Raw genomic sequence first — 22,989 nt, 5'->3', positions numbered from 1 at the left:
TTGAAACAAAGTTAATTATTTTTCCAGGAAAGAATATCTAGAGGAGAATAATTATAATTTTGTTCTGGTGTGCCAAAACCAATTTTTGTGTGTGTGATCTCAAAGACCTCAGACTGTTTAACTGGCACAATAATCTAGACTCATTTTATTTCAGGCACTTTTTGTTTAGGTGAGCAGAGTCAGTAGTCATATGAAGCAACATGAGTCTCTCAGCTGTTTCCAGGGTTTATAATGCTGCTTAGATGATTGGCTGTGGGCAAATAAGGCATTCTTGTAGATGTGGTGACGGCAGTAGCTTAGAAATGTCTAGGAGGTTCTGGTCAAAAACCTTGAAGAGAGATTTGTATGTGACATATACAGAGTGTTTTTGGAAAATGTAATTTGAGAAGTAATACTTAAAGAAAGGAGTTATATCACTGATGAGACTTCAGAGGAGTCTCAGCATTGTGCATCCTTTTAGTGTTTACCAAGATCTCTGAATACCTACACAGTTCTAAAATTAAACATAGTCTCTAGAAGATATGTAAGGCTACTTTTTTATCCCCCAACCTCACGAGCATTTTTGCAAAATAATGTTCACCATTACATTTCTGAGCATATACCATTTTTGCCTACCTGGCCTATTTTTTTACTTCAAAAGAATAAAGGCTGGGCGCGGTGGCTCAAGCCTGTAATCCCAGCACTTTGGGAGGCCAAGACGGGCGGATCACGAGGTCAGCAGATCGAGACCATCCTGGCTAACCCAGTGAAACCCCGTTTCTACTAAAAAAAATACAAAAAACTAGCCGGGCAAGGTGGCGGGCGCCTGTAGTCCCAGCTACTCGGGAGGCTGAGGCAGGAGAATGGCGTAAACCCGGGAGGCAGAGCTTGCAGTGAGCTGAGATCCGGCCACTGCACTCCAGCCTGGGCGACAGAGCCAGACTCCGTCTCAAAAAAAAAAAAAGAATAAATACAGAAAGCATAAAGTAGAATACACTAAGCCTTCATGTACCAGGTACCCGAAATGAAAGAAATTTAAAAATTTACAAAGAAGAAATCCCCTATATTTCCTATTTCCACCCAGAGGGAACCACTCTCAAGAATTTAGTATTTATATTACTAAATATAATTATATTATATTTTCAGTTTATATTATTGTACTTTTACTGCATATGTGGAATCATAAACATTATTTTGGATATTTGAAACAAATTCCATAAATAGCTTTATCTCATATAGAACATACTACGACTTGTTTTTTCCACTCAACATTGTTTTTAATATCCATCTCTATTGATACATATGATCTCATTCATTCACTGTAACAGCTGAGTAGCATTCTAACATGTTAATAAACCAGGGTTTATCTCAGCCCTACTGATGGGTGCTTGAGTTGTAATCAGCTTGTCTCTATTATAAATAAGGCTGCAGTGAACATCTCTAATCCTGACCCCTGTGTGGATGTGCCTAACTGTTCATTTTGAAGCCTCAGTCTACCCAAAAGTGCTTCAAGTACAAATTTACTACAGCCCTAAAATCTTTGGCTTATTTTTATATGTGTATCCTAATCCATATCTTGTGATTTTCTGTAACGGATAGACAAGATCATGTTTGTATTAATTAGTCTTTTAGATTTATGGGATATGTTTTGTTAAATTTAATCTTAATTTTATTAAAATTTTAAAACCTCATGCGATACTGTAACTGTGGAACCAGCCAAACAGGGCCTACTCTGCTAATAATAAAATGTCGAGGTACCTATAAGGTATAACAGAGCCCAAAACTCCAAGTCATGCAGCCTAGGCACGCATAACAGAAAAAGCTTTGACTTGTAACAACAGCTGGGACCAACAATTCCTCCCCTTGGGTGGAATCAAGAAGACCGGGACATGACCAGAACATGAACTCTTTCAGAAGCAAGGGGGTCCACTGGCCTGGAATATCCAGGGCAAAAATCTGCCTCAACATACCTTACCATAAATGGTCAAATTTGAAGCTGTCCAATCAGACCCTGCCAAACTAACATTCCTAGATCCTGTCTCTTGCCCTCTGATCCCTTAAAATTTGCCCCAATCCCCAAATCCAGGAGGCAACTTTGAGCCTGACTCCTGTCTCTTTGCTGGCTGGTTTTGCAATAAAATCTTTGTTTTCTGAAAAGCTGGTGCCATAGTTATTGGCTTCGGTGCACACTGGGCAGTGAGCCCATCTGCTTGATAACAATATTGTAAAATACATATTTGGTCTTCGTCCCAGTTTCCTGGCATACAACTCATAAAATCCTTGGAATCCCCAAAGCAATAAGTGTCTTTTCGTATGTTAATGAGTTGACTGGTAGCTGGCAGCCCCTAGGTAGCTTTGGGATTGGGCTGGTCACCAGAAGGACCAAGGCTTGATTAGAGTCTTTTCAGCCTCACCTCCAACCTCTGAGGAGGGGCAAGAGACTGAAGGTTAACTTGGTCACCAATGACATGATTTAATCAATCACACCTACATAATGAAGCTTCCATAAAAACCACAAGGACTGGGTTCAGAGAGCTTCTGTAGAGCTGAAGTTGTAGAGGTTCCCAGAGGGTGGCATGACCAGGGAGGGCATGGAAGCTTGGCACCCGTTCCCACATACCTTGCCTTATGCGTAACCTTCGTAACATCCTTTATAATAAACTGGTAAGCATAAGTAAATATCTCCCTGAATTCTGTGAGCCATTCCAGCAGATCAGTCAAAGCCAAGGATGGGGTCATGAGGACCCCGATTTATAGCCATTTGGTCAAAAGCACAGAAAAAACAACATGGGACTTTCGGTTGGCATATGAAGTAGAAGGCAGTCTTGTGGGATTGAGCCCTCAATCTGTGGGCTCTGTTGCTACCACCAGGTAAATCGCATTAGAATTGAATGGAATTAGAAGACAACCAGCTGGTGTCTGTTGCAGAACCGATTGCTTGCTTGCTGTGTGCGAAACATTCACATATTTGGTCATAGAGGTATTTTGTGCTGTGAGAGTTGATACTAGGAAAGAAGTGTTTGTTTTTATGACTCACCTCAGTATTAATTTTTTATACCATTAAGCTTTCAGTTAGTAATAGTAAGGCCCTGTTGGAGAGCCAAGGAACCAAATGGATAAGAAGCCAATTTGCAGACCTGTCAGTACAAATATTCTAGAGCAGTGTTTCCCAAAGTTCAGTCATCCACATCCCAACTGCATAATATTTGCTATGTCCACATACCACCTATATATACATAACTTATTTTTTATCTAAATTCGCTCACATTCTTAATTTAAATATTCAATAAGCCTTTTGAAGCAGTATCCATAAAATTTAAAGTTTAGTGTGCTGGATACAGGCTTTTTCCTAATTCAGAGGAAGGTACATAAGTATTGTTTTTTTCTATGATAGTATCTAAACATCCTGTGTATCATCAGTCTTATTCTTACCACATTATAAGATAAGCCATTTTTTTTCTTAGACATAGTAAATCATATTCAAGATAAGGAGAGGGAGAAGTTGGTGGATACATTTAGGGACCAATTGTTGTTGGTTTTATAGAGAAAATAAACAATTAGCCTTGTATAGGCATTAGGGAGTACAGAGTGAAGTTCATTTTACCCATCTGGTAGGTGCTACAATCTCCATTGCATAGGTGTGAAGGAAAAATATGCCTACTAGTTACACTTGCCTAATAAAATAAAAGTAGAAAGCTGAGAAGGGGTCTAGAAATTGCTTGTAAAAATCAAATCCGCCAATATCAAAAGGGAAGGGGAGGAGAATGTACATGGTGAAATAAGAGTAATTATATTCATAGCTGCTATACAGGTGAACCAATGTACATAGGTCTCCTGGGAAATATAGAGGAAGGACAAAAAAGGGGTTGTGGCTCGTCTTTCCACATAGTCATTGGATGACATTGGGCTGGAAGGAAATCTTAGAGACCTCTTTCTTCATAAAATTCTGCAAAAAAAGCATTTTCCACCTGAACCTTAGACACATATGGGTTTGTATTTTTTATTTAAATTGAATGTTCAATGATTTATCACTGTAGAGATGAGTTGAAACATAAGTGATGAATTTACTTTGCATCAGGAAAGACTCATTCAGTTTGACACTTTTGATGCTATTTGAAAAGCTTGGTGCTATAGCGACTCCACCTTTTCCCCGACAGTCTTCCTCGACAAGACACCTGCTATTTTCTCAGGAATGCTTAGATATCCTGATATTTTGTTCTACTGTCTCTATAAAGCAGTAGTTCTCCTCAAGTAACTTGCAAATACATTATCTCTTCTCCATATCCTGTCAGTCCCAGTCAAGCCACAGAGCAGGGATCATCCATCATTTCCACACTGGTAGACTGGTCATGGGGACAGTCTCCATGGCCATTTACTGCAAGTCGTGGTTCTCCCTGTATCGTAGTGTTCTTGATACAGGTTGTGGCTGCTAAACCAGGGGTGATTGGTGTGTATATTCCAGTGCTGTTTGTGCTTGTTCTGGTGCTCATTGTAGCGTCGGGTTCCAAAGGGTTGACTCTTTTAGTAATTCTATTTTGCTGGTCAGTGCATTGAGAAGTAGCATATTATAAAGGAATGATGAATCACTTATGTGTTTAATTATTCTACTGGTTAAATATTTTATTCTACAGCACAAATTGAGTCCCTTCTTTGTCAAAATTATGGTGGAGATACAAAGATGAGCAAGACCAAGTGCTAAGAATGAGAATAACAATTAATCCTCAAAAGTGCTAAATGAGACCTCATGAGAGGAAGGAAAGATTGAGGTGGGTGAATAGAAAAGAACAAATCTTCAGTGAGGGCTTTATATATGTTTTAGTTATTGTGCTTTTGAGTAACTTCCTATTATTTAATTTTAATCCTTCTATCAAATCTTTGTGTAGATACAGTTATGCCCATGGTGTGAGTGAGGAAATGGATACTTAGAGAAATGAAGTGACCTTCCCAAGGTGACCCAGCTGTTAATGCCACAATCAACTTTTTGTCTCAAAGCTCATGCTCTTCCTATTACTCAGTGGTTCTTAGCCCTGGTTGTATATTAGAGTCATCTGAAACACTTTTAAATAGAGCTACAACCCCTACTCCAAATCGGAGTCACTGTGGATGGAGCCCGAGTGTGGGTATTTTGTCAAAGCTTTCCATGTGATTCCAATGTGCAGCCAGGATTCAGAAGCACTGGGGTTCACCACAGGTGCAAGCAGAGATCTGTGAGAACAGCTTGATGGAGCTCTAAATGATCACTGTGGTGACTTACATCACATTAAATTACATTATAATTTTTTAAAACTAATGTATTGATTCAGAAGAGACAGTAAGTAGACTTGCATAGGTAGAGTTGATTTCACCCTTCCAGCAACTGCTATGCTTATGTTTGTGTTTGGTTGGTTGTTTTGAGACAAGGTCTTGCTCTGTTGCTCAGGCTGGAGTGCAGTGGTGCGATATGGCTCACTGCAGCCTCTATCTCCTGGCTCCAAGTGATCCTCTTGCCTCAGCCTCCCTGGGAAGCTGGGACCACAGGTATTTACCAGCATGCCCAGCTAATATTTTTAATTTTTGTAGGGATGGGGTATCACTATATTGCCCAGGCTGTCTAAATTCTTGGCTCAAACGTTCTTCCCGCCTTGGACTCCCAAAGTGCTGGGATTACAGGTGCGAGCCACCACCTGTAATTTTTGTTTATTTTATGCATTATTTATTGGCAATTTCCTGTTAATCATGCTTTTTAAAAGTTTTTTTTATGTGTCTCTTTATATCATGTACGGCATCAAGTTCCCTGTAGACTCTTCTATGTTATTTATTTGAGTGAGAGGAGGGAACAGTTATGCCACTGGCTTTTCCTAATTCTACTTAGGATTCTGAAGCAATTAGAAAAGATTTTGAGCAACAGAAAAGGTCCTTAGAGTTTGAAATACACCTGTTTTACAGAATCAAATTTCTCATCAGTGAGGTCTTAAGAATGTCTAAGTAACATATGTTTCCTAATGAACACAGCAAAACAGAAGCCAGCTGTTTTGTTTCAAGAAATGAATCATCATTTAAATACTTTAAAAGTCACAACTCTCTTCTTTGCTCAGCTGTCCTATGTGACAAGCTTTGTGGCTTTCTTTTCCTTTTTTTTTTCTCCTTAGCCTGCATATGTCCAGAAGTCATTGCTTAAAATGTAATGCGTTTGTTATGGTGGCGTATGGTTTCTGTTAGCTATTAGGTTACAGGAAATAATGCTAATGTACTAGCAATAAAATCTAACTCACACAAATGACTTATCATTGCTGTGTAATCAATTTGTGGATGTCTTTTTTCAGAATGTCAAGGTTTTATTTATTATTTATTTATTTAGCAGAAAATTTCATTTTCAATCATCAATCTGTAAGAAGCTCCTAGTTTCTGGCGAGACTTTTAGTAGTAACTTCTGATGATGAGTGTACGACTTTTTGAATGGATTGGTTGCACTGATTTATAAGACACAGAAGTCATATTTTCTTGGATTCATGTCAAAATCCCCTGCCCTCAATCTAGATAATTTTTACAGGTGAATGAATGAAGATAGCTAGCACTCACAGGTCACATTCCCTCAGAGTATTTTCAAACCTACTCATCTCTGCCTGTAGATTTAATGTGCATTTTTTTTCTGACAATGGCACATTTGCATGGAATCCAAGGTCATTACAATTTCAGAATCAAACAGGAGTGAAACATCTTATTGAATGGGGAAGTGAATCTGTCATCTTTACAGTTAAGATAATGAAACCTGCGAAGGACAAGGAGAATGCAATGGAAATTTATCAGTGTCTTAATTTTAAAACTATTTTGAAATAATTACTTGGCTAAACCACTACTGAACAGTATAAAACCCCACCAAAAACGGCTGCCAGGGCAGCTTACGTTTTGGTACTTAGGAAGACACAAAATAGTGAGCCTGGGCCTGAGGCATTTTGCCAAAGGGGTCTTCAGATTGTTTTTGCCACCTACATGGGTTCACATTTAATTACAAAACAAGTCTTGTGTCCTGATTTCATTTATCTTATTACAGTAATTTCCCCTTGATATGTTCTCTTTCTTGCAGCCAACTGCTACTCAGCAGTCCTTGCTGGACCCTGAAGCAGATTCCAATCCTACTGCCTGGTCAGGAGGCAGGCAGAGGCCCCTGCCCACTGCAGGCTGGACACCATCCCAGAGATGCAACCCAACTGCTGCCGGGGGGCTGCCCCTACACAGGAATGTGTAAATCCGTAGAAAATACTGGACCCTTCTATTCACTTTGAAAATCTGATTACCGCCGGGTGCAGTGGCTCAAGCCTGTAATCCCATAACTTTGGGAGGCTGAGGCGGGTGGATCACCTGAGGTCAGGCGTTCAAGACCAGCCTGGCCAACATGGTGAAACTCTGTCTCTACTAAAAATACAAAAATTAGCCAGGAGTGGTGGCACATGCCTGTAATGCCAGCTACTTGGGAGGTGGAGGCAGGAGAATCACTTGAACCTGGGAGGTGGAGGTTATAGTGAGCCGAGATTGCGCCACTGCACTCCAGCCTTGGCAACAGAGCAAGACTCCATCTAAAAAAAAAAAAAAAAAAAAAAAAAAAAAAAAATCTGATTACCTTGTCTCCTTTCAGGCCTCCAGCTTCATGTTCATCATTTCCCTAGGGGGGTAAAAACAATTTAAAATTCAAAGAAAAATCCACTAATTTTTAACACATTCAATGGGTAACAGTATAAGTAGTCAGATAACAGTACTGTAACAGCTTTTTATGGATACTAGGTCATTTGTGCAGACAGCTTTGTCTCTCTCACCTGTTGTTAAATATTCCTGTTAAATATTCTTCTAAATAATTCCAGCTTTGGAAACCCCATGCATCTTCTTTGTGACTTCTTAAGGAGATTGCTTCCAGAGAAACATCATACCTCTGGGGATAAATACTCACTACTCCAAAACCACATCTGGCCACTTCAACTGGCCTCTCCATGTATCTGAGCATCTCTGATCTGCTCCCCCTACTCTCAAGTATGCTTTATTGTTCTCAGACCACTACATTAGACTCTACAGTCCCAGGCAGGTGACTTGCCTGTGACTACACTGAAAAAAATACAAGTTCTCAGACATCACTTTTTTTTTTTTTTCCTTTTTGTGGAGAATGGTGTCTCGCTACATTGCCCAGGTAGGTCTTGAACTCCTGGGCTCAAGCTATCCTCCTGCCTCATGCCTCCCTAAGAGTTGGGATTGCAGGCATGAGCCACTGCGCCAGGCCTCAGATACCACTTCTAATTCCTGTCAATGAATGTACCAACCCATGTGCATGCACACCCGGGTGTAGTTAATGAGCTGTCTCATCTCATATCAGTGGCTGTTTCCTCTATAAATTCTCTGATTCCCATGCTCTCTGCCTTCTTAGGAGATTTTCCTTGTTGATGTTACCTATTGCTATCAGGTGAAATTGGCCAATTTGGTAATAAAGTTAAATAAAGTGTAGCTAAAATTGGGCAATTTCTTTAACACTTCTCTCTCTCTCACTACCTACCTATTCTACCTTCTTTAAACTTAACACACAAAAAGCATACAGTTCCCCAGCACACATTTCCCTTAAGTTACTCTCTTTCCTCCGATTTCTGGATAATTTTCTCAAAAGGGTAGTTAGTGCTTTCTGCGTCCACTGACCAAGACAGCCTTTAATGTTTCCCTCAACGGGAATCAACTTTGGACAGGCTTGTTCCTAATTCCAGACCCCGACCTCTCTTTCTCTAGACCAATTGCTTTAGAAATCTGTATTTGTAAGTTCTTTCACTATCCCTTTGAGATGTAAATCTTTCTAAAAGCCTCCTATTAGTTTTACAATCTGGGAACGTCTTTCTCAAGGGCCTGGGAGCCATCCCTTTAAAATGTAATCATGGAGAAGATAGTGCCACTATCTTCCAGGCTCTGTGAGAGGGTAGGAGCCTAACTTCAGCCTTGTGCCAAGTTGTAAACCTTCTTCCTGTCACAAAGATATGAGAAAGTTTACCCTTCCTTTGGGTAGAGCCAATTAGCAAACACAAGGAAGTGTATTCTCTCTCTTACATCAATACTTAAAAACTCTCCTGAACTTTGTTTCAGTGGAATTGAGCTCAGACTAAGTCTGCCCTCTCTCTCCTATTGCAGTAGCCTTGAATAATGTCTTCCTTGCCTGTTTAACTTTGTCAGGTGCAATTTTTTATTTGACACCACTTATTCATCTCCTGTTTACTCCTAAACACATACGTATTTGACACTGGCCCCAATCAGTCCACTGATGTGGCCCTCTAATGTTATTAATAATATCTTTGCTGCTTACTCTAATGGACTCTTCTTTAATTGACCTTGCTACACTTGTCACTCTCTTGGCTTGTATGATAGCTTACTCTCCTGGTTTCTTCCTATCTCTGTGACTTCTTCTTCCCTCATCTGTTAAAGGTTGGATTTCCTTAGGACTTTCTTCTTTGTGACTCAACACTTTCTCCGCAGCACTCTTATTTACCTTCATGGCTTAGGTAATATTTTCACAGCCAAATTTATAAACCCAGTATGTACTTCCCTTCTGAGTTTTAGACCCATATATCTAATTTATACACCCTGCATATACTTCCCTTGTGAATTTTAGACTCATATATCTAATTTTCTACTTGATGTATGTACTTGTAAATTCTAGAAGCAATTCACATTTAACAAGTTTAAAACTGAAACAAAAAATGCAACAAATACACATATATATGAGAGAAAAAAATAGTTACATCACACTGGTAACATTGTTTAGTACAGAAGTGGGAGAAGAAGAATCAGTTTTTTCTAATGTGTCTCTGCAGTTGCTCTTGTTAAATTGAGCAGGAACTCCATTTTACAATTGAAAACAATTACGGAAAGAAAGAAAACCTGAATTCTTCCTCTCTGTCCGAATGTCATTCTCAATACCACTTGGTTTGGCTGTGTCCCCACCCAAATCTCATCTAGAATTGTAGCTCCCACAATTCCCATGTGTTGTGGGAAGGACGCAGTGGGAGGTAATTGAATCATGGGGGAGGGTCTTTCCTGTGCTATTCTCATGATAGTGAATAAGTCTTATGAGATCTGATGGTTTTATAAAGGGGAGTTTCCCTGCACAAACTCTCTCTTCTGATGTCTGCCACCATGTTAGATGTGCCTTTCACCTTCCGCCATGATTATGAGGCCTCCCCAGCCACATGGAACTGTGAGTCCATGAAACCTTTTTCTTTTGTAAATTGCCCAGTCTAGGGTATGTCTTTATCAGCAGCATGAAAATGGACTAATATGATCACCCTCATCCTTATTCCTCGAATATGATCAGTCATCCAGTTTGGTTGACTCTGTCTCCCCAAATGTCTACTCTTCTTTTAAGAGAAAGAGTCAACCTGCCTACACGCAGGCAGCCCACCATCATGTCTTGCCAGGATTATTGCAGTGAGTCTCTAACTGGCCTTTTACAATCCACTCTTGCTTTCCTGACATGCATATTCTCTACATAAGATCAGAGAAATACCTTCAAAAGACATTCTGACATCCATTTCTCAAAACTTTAACATCACCAGCAAATCTCTGCATAACCTGAACTCATTTCCCTCTCCAGCATCATGTTGGCCACTCTTCTTCCTCAGAAGCTTCAGCTGTCATGGTCTTCTTTCAGCTCCCTAAACTGACCAAGGTCATTCCCATCTCAGCCTCCAGATCACCACTCTGTGTCCTCACCTTTCTATCTGGCCAGAAACTACTCCTTAATCAGGTCTCAACTATTATGAAATGCCATTCATGAAAGCCTCCCCTGGCATTCAATAAATATCTGTTGGGCAAATGAGCCAGTAATTCTAATCATGTGATTTTTCCATTAAAGTTATTTTTCTAATTAAAAATACATGTGCTGATAGAAAACCTAAAAGGTACAGAAATATTTAGACAACAAAAATATACAGAGGTACCCATTCAGATCACTATTGCTATAGTTTGATATTTTAAATATTCCTTCCATGTTATTTTGCTGCTCCAATAAAAAATCAGTAGTTTATAACTGATATTATTATTGGTCTTGTAATGGATATTCTCTCATTTTCTTCTGTCAACCTTGGTCTGGGATATCTAAATTGAAAATAAAAATTGTAATCTCAAAATTTTGTTCTAAATTATTACAACCAACAGTATTTGAAAATAAAGCATGGAAACACTAAGGTATATACACACATTTATAAAGAACCAGCAGTTACAAAATGGCAAGTTGCTTGGATGCAACCTGCACAGAAACATAAATCTTAGAGATGTCTCAAAAACACTAGTCATTTGAGCATGGTGTCAGCACAAAACATCAGCATCTCCCCCTGGCTATGCTTATGATAGGATTCTTTTTGGGAAACTGGAACATGCTTTCATCTGATATATGATTTGCCTGGAGATGGTCTTTGGCTTGGAAGGCCTCATGCTCTTTGATTGCAGAGCAGGAAAGCACCTAAATAGCCTCTGGGGAGAGCATGTTCTAGTGTAGCCCACCTCACCCCCAATAACCTACAGAGCATCAGAGATGCTGTGGCTGGGGTGAAGGAATGCCTCTGCAGCACCAATTCCTAGTGTCCCATCAATAGACTTTATTGTTCTAAAATCTCGATTTTCTGATGGCTTTCACACCCAGAAAAACAACAGGGCCATTTATTGCTGATCAGGGCACCATGTTTGCCTCACTCAACAGCAAGACCAGGAAATCCATCTAATCAAGGACTCTTGGTGGCCTTTCATGCTGTTCTCCACTCTTGGGTTAATAATACTCAAGGCAGATTCAAACTCGAGCTTCAGTAGCGTTTATTCATTGACATGTGAGCTGCTTCTCCCTACTATCTCTAAGCTAGCTGCACCAGACAATTGCCTGGCTTAGTGAAAATAATAAGAGGTATAGTCTTTGTGTTTCTGGAACTGCGGTTCTGCCTCCGATGCTATGCTAATTTTATTACGTTATTTTGTGTCTTGGTGCCATGTTAAGGGTTCTTGTAAGCCTTCCAAACACAGTTTTGAATGTGTTTATTTAAAAATTCTTGTGGTGATATGGTGAGGGTTGTGGCATGAGGATGCTAATCTGCATGCCCATCTCAAGAATTCTGGGATGTCAGCACTTGTTCTTGGGTCTGTGTGGGAATGGTGAATGGAACTTTGGAACGTATGGTTAGGCAAGTGAAAACACTCAAGCTACTCAAAGTCTTAAAGAAGATTTTCTCTGGAAAGAAGAGAATGTACGTGGATATATCATGGATTGAACCATATGAGATGAGCATTTTTATAGGCCCCAGAGAGTAAAATATCAGCAATTTTCTACTGTTCAACTAATAAAAGAACCTAAGGATAGGAACTCATTCCTAGGGCATGGAGTCATTACAAATCCCCAGGGTCAGCCTTTGGGGAACTTGCTGTAATATCCTAGGCATGAGGGGACATAATGTTCAGAAAAACCAGGTTGTCTTTTATAGGTTGAAATTGTGTATCTCCCACTCCGATATATATGTATAAACTGTAACACCCAGGACTTCAGAACGTGAACTTATTTGCCAATAGGGTCATTGCAGATGTAATTAATAATTAGTGATAAGTAGTTAAGATGAGGACATGCTGGAGTAGGTTGGGCTCCTAATCCAATAAGACTGTGTCCTTATAAAAAGGGAAACTTTATAGAGACATGCACGCAGGGAGAACACCACGTGAAGATGGCCAAGGAACGACCAGAGGCTAGGAGAGAGACCTGAAAGACATTCCTTCCTAGTGCCTTCGGAGATAACATGGCCCTGCCAACACCTTCATCTTGATTTCTGGCCTCCAGAACCATGAGATGATATATTTCTGTTGTTTAGGTCACTCAGTTTGTGATATTTTGTTGTGGCAGCTCTAGCAAGTTAAAACATAATACGTGGGCTAGGAAAGCTGTGCTCATTTGAAAATAAGGCCTAAGGCTGGCTCAAAGCCCAACTTCTTAGTTAACTGCAAAAAACCATTTCACCAGCCACAAGTGTGGAGGGTCATGAAAGGAAGGAAAGACTCAGGTGAGTTGGGAGGCTGTCTGTAATCAAACCAACATCTGAAAGTCCATATGTCTGTGTCTAAGTCCACAATGTTCCTCAAAGCCAGTGGAGCCTGGGGCACAGGGAAGAAGAGCGATGAAGTTAGAACCTAAACTTTATTTCTCAGTCTTCTGGGCTCAGAAAGGTTGCCTGCAGTGTCTCCAAGGGAGTCTTCACTTTATATGCCATCATTGGGTTTAACTCACTGCTTGGAAAGGCCTTGAATATTGGATTTTGGATAAAGGCTTTCTGTCCTTTCTAGTCTGTGGATATTAAAGTGAAGTTATGATTTAATATGTGAAAAGAAAAATAGATTATTTTGCTAGCAAATTGGGTTTTTTTTTGGATCAACAATTTGGAGAAATGAATACACGAATTGGTTGCTGGGAGGCACAGCATCAATCTCCAACAGCTGAGACTGAGTGTGGTGATGTAAGATAACACAACTCTGCATTTTCAATATGGATCTTTAAAAACAACATCAAATGTAAAATCCGCCAGTACTTGGCCTCCGCAGATAAAATGTGGTTTTTTTCTCCATCTAAAGTGTAGTAAGGAACTGTGGGTCTGTGGCTTCGGTAGTTGACAGAGCCTATCAAATTTTTATTAAAACCCCCAGAGCTGGAAACAATGAAGTGCAGTTTACTGGATCATGAGCAGATTTTCCTTGAGGGGAAGAATATGCTCAGCACTGTTGCTTCTTTGCAAACAGTCTTACAGAATGGGAGCAGCTGTTTTGCATATTATTTTTGTGATAGAGAGAGAAATCTAGTTTTTATTCTTTGCATCCATAAGTGGGCATGCAAAAATCCACATAAACACACTGATATCATCTTCCTGACCTCACTCCTTAGGCTGTCTCTCTATTCCTCATTTGCTTTTTTTTTCTTCTCCATCCCTTTTTTGATTTGTGCTGTGAGGAGAGAGGGTTTCTTATACCTGAGCTTCTCCCTCCAGATGACATAAGGAAAATAGTAGAGGAAAAGATCAGTTCCCATATGGGGGCCAGAGGGGAAGTGAGGATCCTGGGACCAGAAAATGAACCATGGGCTCTTTGAGTTCAGAATGAGGAGGGGCAGTTTATGAGTAGTCTGTTACTCATTCTCTCATGGGTAGTTGCTTGAGCAGAATTTGGGCTGTGTGACTGTTGAAGCCACTGTGGGTTGAAGAGCTGAGGCCCAGGGCTCCAGTGCAGACAACACATAAATCAATGCCAATTTAAAAGGGAAGATTATTTTAACCTTGGAGTGTTACTTGCTATGTCTCAATACATGGTCCATTATTTAATCCTTAGGAAGGTTTCACTTACGCCCCGCTTCTCTCTGTGCCTATTTGCTACAGTCAGGCCATCCGACATGCTACAAATTGCAAAATGAAACAACCTCAGTGTCCAAAAACAGACAGGGGTAGGTGGTGGAGACAGTGCCAATGGAAGACATGCATCGTGCTAATCACAGCACATGTGGCTTTTCCTTTGTGAACCTGAGGGCGAGGAGGAGGTGGTTACAACACAGAAGCATGGGGCAGTGTGGGCGCTGGGAAGGTGGGTTCCACTACCTCCATCCTTCCCGGTGAGGCCTTGGTGTAAGAGCTCTAACTACTCTGAAAGGAAACAGAATAAAGTGTTTGGTAAGCTATCTTCCCTTAATCACAGATGGATCTAAAGCCTCTAATGCTAAATGGTTATAATGCATCATTTGGGATAACAGCTATACTCTCTTCTCTTTACCCAGTTGTACTCCAGCTTTAAAGTCACATTTAAAGAACATGTGGACTAAATACCTGTGAGCCTCTATTCTGTAATGGCAATAAGAGTAACGGATTCTTTCAGGTGAGTTAATAACTAAGTTCAAAGTACTGGTTTGTTACTAGCAAGATTTTCCACTCAGCTGCTCTGGTCAGCCCCCAGTTTTTTTTGAAATATAATCTTAAAGTTTAAAAATTTACATTCTCAACTTTAGGCTCTAAAATATAAATGCTCCATATATCTTCATTTAAGGGAAAACTGACTCATCAGCAAGATAAACTGTATAGAGAAGTACTGTTGGGAGACCTGTAAAGATGAGAGCTTTAAAAGTTTTGCAAGGGATAGCAAATATTTAAGTAGCTGAGTAGCAACTTGGTATATTTTATACCAAGGGCAATAGTAATACAGTGTGTTCTTTAAGTTTTTCTAGCTGACACTGTGACATCAGAGCCAACTTATTATTTTGAAGCATTTATGATAAATACTATTTTATAACAGCAGGTATCATTATAGGTGTCATTAAATTGATTAAATTTAAACATGCTTCAGCATTCTTTTTTCCACTTGTGCTAAGCCTTAATATTTTGAAAAAGCTAGTACAATTCTATTAAAGAAATGTCTAATAAAGACACATGAAATATATCCCAAACATTCCTCCTAATATAATACTCCCTGGAAAACCTAAATAAATGAGAGAATTTAAAACAGCATCACTATCAAATTTATAAAGTATAAAAAACTTTTCACATTTGATTTTAAATTTGTCAACCATAAATTATCTAAGTCTTTATGTTGACCTTGTTCTGATGAAAGAGAAACTGGATTTTATAATTAGTTAGCTAGCCATTTAACAAATTTTTTTGGCATATAGTGTCTCTTTGGGATTTCTAAACATAGAGGAGTGAAAACTCAGAAAAAATTACAGGAAAGGAAAGTAAGAACATAGGAAAGAAAGACATAAAGAGAAGTGTCTCCAATTCTTCCTGTGGTGCAAGAAATCAATGATGAACCATTATGTATACAAGGCATCCTAATTAGTGGACAGAATGCCTCACACGAAGTGATCAGATCACAAATATTTGTCATTGAATGATGACTCAATCAATGATCTCACCTAGATCTTCTCTTGGCTGCCACTCTGTTGTGCTCCTTGTAGAATCTGGAACAAAACTCTCTTGCTTTTGCCATTTGGGTACTTCCACGTCAGCATTCTACCTATCCCAAATGTGATTTAACAAAACCTTGGGGAAATTAAACATAGTTCCCCCTGAAAGGTGGGGACTCTTATTCTTGAACTGTAGTATGCAAATATTTGCTTGAGATTTTGGTGCCGCACCTACTGGTTTTGATAAGAAGTCTATCACCTGTTGTGCTACCCAGAGCTTCGAAGTATCAAATAATTTCTTTCTGCCCTCAGAGAGGCTAGATCTATGATATTATCAATGGCAGAGCACAATGTTTTGCATTAACAAACTTTGAACAAAAATTTAAAACACTAGGATAAAATCCTAGATTTGTAAGATACTGAGCAAAATACTTTTTTATTTTTGTTTTCGAAAACATAGCTTTCAGCATGGAAAGATGTTTAAAAGCATGTGATCATGTATAAAAGTCTGAGAAGTTAGGAATTAATACGTTTTTTTCAAAAACACAATCACATAAAATTTCTATGTATTATAAATTATGGGAAAAAAGAAGCCATACCTTGTTATCCTTGTTATAATATCCACCAAGAGTCTGGTGTATTCCTTGTATTCCAGGAGGTCCCTGTATTATAAACAAATCAAAGACAAATATATACACATTTACCAAAACAATGCATATTTAAATAATATATCTAAGAACTCTTGAAATCATATAGTGAAGAAAAAGGAAGTATCTATTGAGTCAAATATTCTGATTAATAGAGAAATACTTGGGCATTAACTTATCATCAGGCTCCTAAGATATTTCTAGGTTAAATCCTGCATGAATCCAAAAAGAGGTCCTAAGTGGGAGCATGTAACATTTTACCAGAAGGTCAGCCATCAGCGTATTCTTTATTAAAAGGAATTATACCCATCAGACCCTCCCAGAGAAGAGGTTATAGCTCTTCAGTTTATTTTTGGCACTTCTCACAGGATTTTGATCAATGTACTATAGAATTGTGTGTTCCCACATGCTATTAACTTAGTAAATATGGGAAAAATGTTTTTCTATTGCTTTACTTTTTTGAAGTAGTTGTATGAAAATGGGATGCACATGGACATTTGGGCCAGAAAAAAGATGTCTGCTATAAAATCTCAGACTTCAGAAATTTAAATATTGATAGTTTTCAGTTGACCTGGAAATAATTCAGTAAGCACTATGCTGGGCTTGGAGTGGATAGGAAAGAAGCAAAGACATTTGGCTGTCTCTAAGGCCTCTAGGAAGAAAGGAAGAGAAGAATTCTCCAGGTTTTTCAGGGATTACATTTTGGGGTGAGAGCCATAAAAACCACAAAGGTTAGCATTATTTTAGATTAAGTAATTCAAGTCAAATAGGTTCAACTATCTCAGAAAAGAGACTGCACATTTCATCCAGACCTCAAAAGCTAGGAGGAGAGAAAATATTATAGAGACCAAGTTTTTAACATGTTACCTTAGAAGATAAGACCTAGAAGGAAGATGATTAGCCAAAATCAAACAGCACCATTATACAAAGATTATTATTTTTCAAAGGGAATTAAAGTTTTGAAAAGTGGAGAAAAATTTTAAGAAGCAATCATTAGCTGCACTCACTGATACAGGTAACACCTTAGGTATACAGAAAAGATTAATGTTGGTTAACATTTACACCAGGTGTTTCTTATGAGCAGCTTGTGACTGAAGATCTCTTCTAATATGAAACCTTTGCATTGTGCCACTAAACATAAAGGGCACAAGAATGAGGTGATGGATACTTAGAAGCAGGTTGGTATAATTCTTGAGAAAATAATGGGCCTCAGGAGTAATGGTGTTGCCTATGATTGGAAAGACAAACGATGCTGTTACCTTGCTGACACAATAACGGAGCTATTGTAAGAAGAGAATTCTTATGGCATTATACATTTTTCATGTAACTTTTCATCAGCCAGCGTTGTGTAAAGAATTCTAGGTCAGTTAGAGGAAGTAATGAAGGAAGCAATCATTGAGTTGGGGGTGGGGGTTGTTACACAAAGTATCTAGCTGAAAACATGCAAGTTAAGATCTTATTTTTGAAAGTCAGGAGACATGAGGTTCCATACATATTGATCTTTCTGCAAATATATAATGAGGCAAGGAGGAATTTTAGACACGATATGTAGTAGCATTAACAGGTGGCTTAGGAGTATATGTATAGTAGGCATTCGGTGAATGTGTGTTGATGACAAGGCTGATTCGATCAAAGAACAGTGATGGAGTAGGTAAATTTAACTTCATACATATTCAATTTAGTTAAAAGAGATTCTTAATTATTACGGCTCTTAAATATAGCCTAACAATTAATAATACAGTCTCCCAAATAGAGTAGCAGAATCAGTGAAATAATAATAGCAAACTTTTTTGTTGTTTCTTTTTTTGAGACAGAGTCTCACTCTGTCACCCAGGCTGGAGTGCAGTGGCACGATCTCAGCTCACTGCAACCTCTGCCTCCCAGGTTCAAGGGATTCTCGTGCCTTAGTCTCCCGAGTAGCTGAGACTACAGGCATGTGCTACCATGCCTGGCTAATTTTTGTATTTTTAGTAGAGGTAGGGTTTCGCCATGTTGGCCAGGCTGGTCTGGAACTCCTGAACTCAAGTGATCCACCTGCCTTGGCCTCCTAAAGTGCTGGGATTACAGGCGTGAGCCAGCGGGCCCGACCAATAGCAAACATTTATATAGTGCTTATTATGTGCCAGACATTATAGCAGGAGTTAACTAATTTAGTCCTTACAAGGACACATGAGGAATGTCCCATCATTCTCTCTGATTCAAAGATAAAGAAAATGAGGGTTGGAAATGTTTAACTGGTCCAAGGTCACACCGCTGGCAAGTGGTAGGGCTAATACTTAACATCAGCATTGGGCCCAAAGCCAGCTCTTGTCTACTCTACTGTCTTAACTTAAAGGCAAACTAGGCAAAAAATCACTGTTGCAGTAATTTTCTTATCATGATGATGTGTGTACCCTAGAGAATACTGGGTGATCACTCTTCTGTGTTCTGTTTACTTTACTGAAATTGAAAAAAAATCAACAAAACTTGAACATAGCACTTCTGCCAAATACTACACTCCTGCACTGTGCTTGGTGCAGGAGGTGAGAAAGTAAGCACATTACCTTTAGCTGTAGCCCTACCGTGTAGTTGAGAGAGGCCCCTTTACGTGCTCCTCGTATCTCCCATCTGTGTTCATACAGTGTCTTAACCCATGTTAGGGAGATTGTCCCTGAATATTACAAAACATTTCTCCTAGTCTGTGACTGTATTCAAATGTATCCTATATTTGTTTGTAGAGGTTGGGAGAGCAGGTGGTCTGAGATACAAGAAGTGTGAAGCCTCCCAAAAGGTTCTGGGAGGCGGTAAGGAAAAGAAGCAGGAAAGCAAATGTGTGGTAGGGTTTGCATAGCATAAAACAGGTAGCAGCGTAAATGAGAACAGTAAAAACAATAGAACAATAATGATTTGTAAAAAATTGGATGAAATGGGATATGATCCTTTACAGACTGGTCATCTGCAAACAGAGGATAGCTGTATTTCATAAGCAAAGTATATACTTCTCATTCAGGATCCTGATCTGGCTGCTGCTGAGCTTACCACTGGGGGTGGAGTGGGAGAACATGCGTGGCTCAGTACAGCTGCTCCCTTTAAAAACAAAGGCAAGGGCACAACTCACTAAAAACAATGCCAAGAGCAATGAGGCTACAGAAAAGGTTGAACATTATCATTCAAATATTCACAAGATTAATAAACCCATAAAAATTACTTCTACATTTTCATATGTTCTGTTTTTGTCACAAAATGTCATATCTCCAAAGTAGCACTCAAAATGGGTTTGATTTGAAGTTTTAGGTTCTACCACTTAATCTCATCATGAGCATTTACGATGACTCTTTCTCACTTTTTTAGTCACTGGGATAGTTTGTGTACCACGAATTCCAAGTTTAATGTAACAGAAATTTACAGCCAACGGTCTACCCTGCAGGCAATACTTTATACAAACTCTCCTAGTGGTCCAAAGGAACCCTTCAGAGACTGGAAAGAGGCACCAATTAGAGTCTTCTGGAAGTCCCCCTCTACTCTGACTATAGACAGTGAGGCAGTGTCTCACTTGGTTGCTCTAAAGCTGTCAAAGATAGTGGTCATAAATAAGCTCTATGCATTTAAATGGCAAAAGCAACTCTGTTTACAATTGGAAAACAACCTTGGGGTTTCAGAATTGGTGGCTATCCTACCAGCCACATCCCAAGAAATGTGCTATTTTTCTATCTTCTATTCTGGTAGGAAACATGGCTGGAGAAGATCCAGGGAGTTGCTTCCAAGCTTAGCAAGAGTTGTCTATCTTGCAGACTGTCAACTCCAAGAAAGAAGTTAAAGACTTGTGGTAAGTGACAGATCTTTTGGCATCACATGGTGTTGTAGATGCCCTAGGGTAGTTGACAGAATCCTTTCTCTAAGGTTTGCATTTACAAGGACCCATCAAAAGACACTTAGATGACCCAGGCCCAGTGGTAAAGAGAGGCCAACTGCAGAGGGTATGTCAGCCTTGGCTAATGCTCTTAGGAACTCTACTTGGAAAAGTGGTTAAAGGTTTATGGAAAGGAAAAATGTTCCAATATCTTGATTATAATAGTGACCCACAACATGGTTGTACACAAGTCGTGGCTATACAATGTCTACCTTTTACGGAGATTTGCTTTACTCTATTTGTATGGGATTGGGAGATATAGGACATCTGGATTAATGTGGTGAGTATACAATTACAGAGCAGCTAAAAAATGCTAATGAACTCCAGGGAGAAACAACTGTTCAGAACCCAACTGTACTGATTCATAATTATCTGAGAGGCCTATAAACCTGGTGTGGATAGAGATCCTGATGCCGTTTCTTACTGCAAAGCACTACAGCAGGTGTGATAAAGTGAATTAAAGCTATATTCAATTTGGGAAGTATATACTCTCAGCAATAGTTCTAGCAGCTTTTAAATAGTTTTTGGCTTAAATCTTGCTGGAGGTGGAAAACAGAAATACCATGATGTCTGCCACCGGACTTGTCAGACGCATAGTGTAAAAATGATGAGCTATTTGCATTATCATTCCCTTAGTAGATTTCAGTTTTGGCTGCACATTCCCAAAGTTTAGAAGTTGGGAAGAGTTCTCTGTTAAAAACCATAATCCTTAGTCCTAGTCTTAGCTGCATTTTCACTTTTTAGCCAATTCACCAGGTATGCTCAGCTTAAAGAGCAATATTTTTGCCTTTTTTTCCCTCATTGTTCTTTGCCATAAGCTGTCTGTTCAAGTCAGAGCTTGAGCCTTCTGATTCGGCTTCAGCACAGCCTGCATACTGTGAATCAGGGTCTCTGTGGCTCCTTACTCAAATCACCTGCTCACTTTCTGATCCTCAATCCTGAACTCTTTTCCTTTCTCCCTTATCTCTGAAAGTACCCTGTACCTCTTCATCTCTGTTGACTGAGTCTCCCTGAGCCATCTGGATGCCACTTATGCACCATAGCTCTTCAGTCTCCTATTGGAAGCATTTTTCAGGATTCAAAAATACATATTTTCAGGTTACATACAACTGCTTTTGGCCCTGTGGGTTTTCAATTAAATTCAAGAACAATCTTTGAAATACCAAAAACCTCTGTGAAGGAAGTTGTACTATCCAACGCTCTTCAAAAGTGCTAAAAAATAGCTTTTCTGTAAGAACAGATAGAATGCTTGTTGGAAAGTCTTTTGGACTAATTTTCAAGAAACCTTTCCAGTGTTCTAATGGCTTGTAAAAAAGTAGAGATCAGTAATTATTTTTCCCTTTGTATTCAAGAAAAAAAAAAAAAAAAAGCAGTCATTAGGAAGCCTAAATTCAGACATAGGAATGGTGAGATGAAGCAATAATAATGGTTGGAAAAGGTAATGTCAAATGAGTTTTTCTCTCATTTATGTTTCCGTCTATAACACATTATACATAACTTAGTAAAGCACATTTACATTGAGTATAGTGGCTTATGTACATGTTTCTATTCCCAGTTGCAACAAAATCTTTGTGAGGGCAAGGAGTTTTCATCCTTTCTTTTTTCTTTTTTTTTTTTTTTGAGACGGAGTCTCGTTCTGTCACCCAGGTTGGAGTGCAGTGGCAACATCTTGGCTCACTGCAAGCTCCACCTCCCAGGTTCACGCCATGCTCCTGCCTCAGCCTCCCGAGTAGCTGGGACTACAGGCGCCTGCCACCATGCCTGGCTAATGTTTTTGTATTTTTAGTAGAGACGGGGTTTCACCGTGTTAGCCAGGATGGTCTCGATCTCCTGACCTCGTGATCCGCCCGCCTCGGCATCCCAAAGTGCTGGGATTACAGGCATGAGCCTTTTAACCTCATTACAATACAGTCTGCAGTATCTCTCCCCCATCACCAGCACCAAATGTTTATTGAATTCGGTAGAATTATTACTTTTTTTTTTTTTTTTTTGAGACGGAGTCTCGCTCTGTCGCCCAGGCTGGAGTGCAGTGGCGCGATCTCGGCTCACTGCAAGCTCCGCCTCCTGGGTTTACGCCATTCTCCTGCCTCAGCCTCCCGAGTAGCTGGGACTACAGGCGCCCGCCATCTCGCCCGGCTAGTTTTTTGTATTTTTTTTTAGTTGAGACGGGGTTTCACTGTGTAGACCAGGATGGTCTCGATCTCCTGACCTCGTGATCCACCCGTCTCGGCCTCCCAAAGTGCTGGGATTACAGGCTTGAGCCACCGCGCCCGGCCGAATTATTACTTTTATAAGAAAAAGTCTGTGGAGAAAGTCAAGTTTTTGCTTGTTGGTTTTTGTTTTAGTTAGATATGGTATCAAACAGAGCAAAGGGCTTGCTGCTTCCAAATTTATAGAAGACAAGACCAAAAGATTTAGATTAACCTAAGAATGTGGCTACTTAATTGAAAGCATAGCTATAGTGAGCTCCAGTTAAGTAGAAAAGAGCTCATTGATGGATTTTTGGACCAGAATCATAACATATAAAGTTGTAAAGTAACTCTGGAGAAAAAAACCAATAATGTTCTTCAGAT

At 39.5% G+C, this 22,989-nt stretch overlaps 1 protein-coding gene across 1 annotated transcript in view; it reads right to left on the bottom strand.

The window, feature by feature from the left end:
* Positions 1 to 22,989, bottom strand: part of COL19A1 (collagen type XIX alpha 1 chain) — a 330,132-nt gene that overhangs the window by 73,453 nt on the left and 233,690 nt on the right. The window contains exons 17-18 of the mRNA XM_033217563.1: positions 16,480 to 16,542; positions 7,577 to 7,618 (exon numbers count right to left, since the gene is read on the bottom strand). Coding sequence (XP_033073454.1) covers positions 7,577 to 7,618; positions 16,480 to 16,542 — 105 coding nt within the window. The remainder of the gene's footprint in view (positions 1 to 7,576; positions 7,619 to 16,479; positions 16,543 to 22,989) is intronic.

Source organism: Trachypithecus francoisi, unplaced genomic scaffold (genome assembly GCF_009764315.1).
Source record: "Trachypithecus francoisi isolate TF-2019V2 unplaced genomic scaffold, Tfra_2.0 Lachesis_group10, whole genome shotgun sequence".
Classification (NCBI taxonomy): Eukaryota; Metazoa; Chordata; class Mammalia; order Primates; family Cercopithecidae; genus Trachypithecus; species Trachypithecus francoisi.
This window is presented reverse-complemented; position numbering and strand designations above follow the sequence as displayed.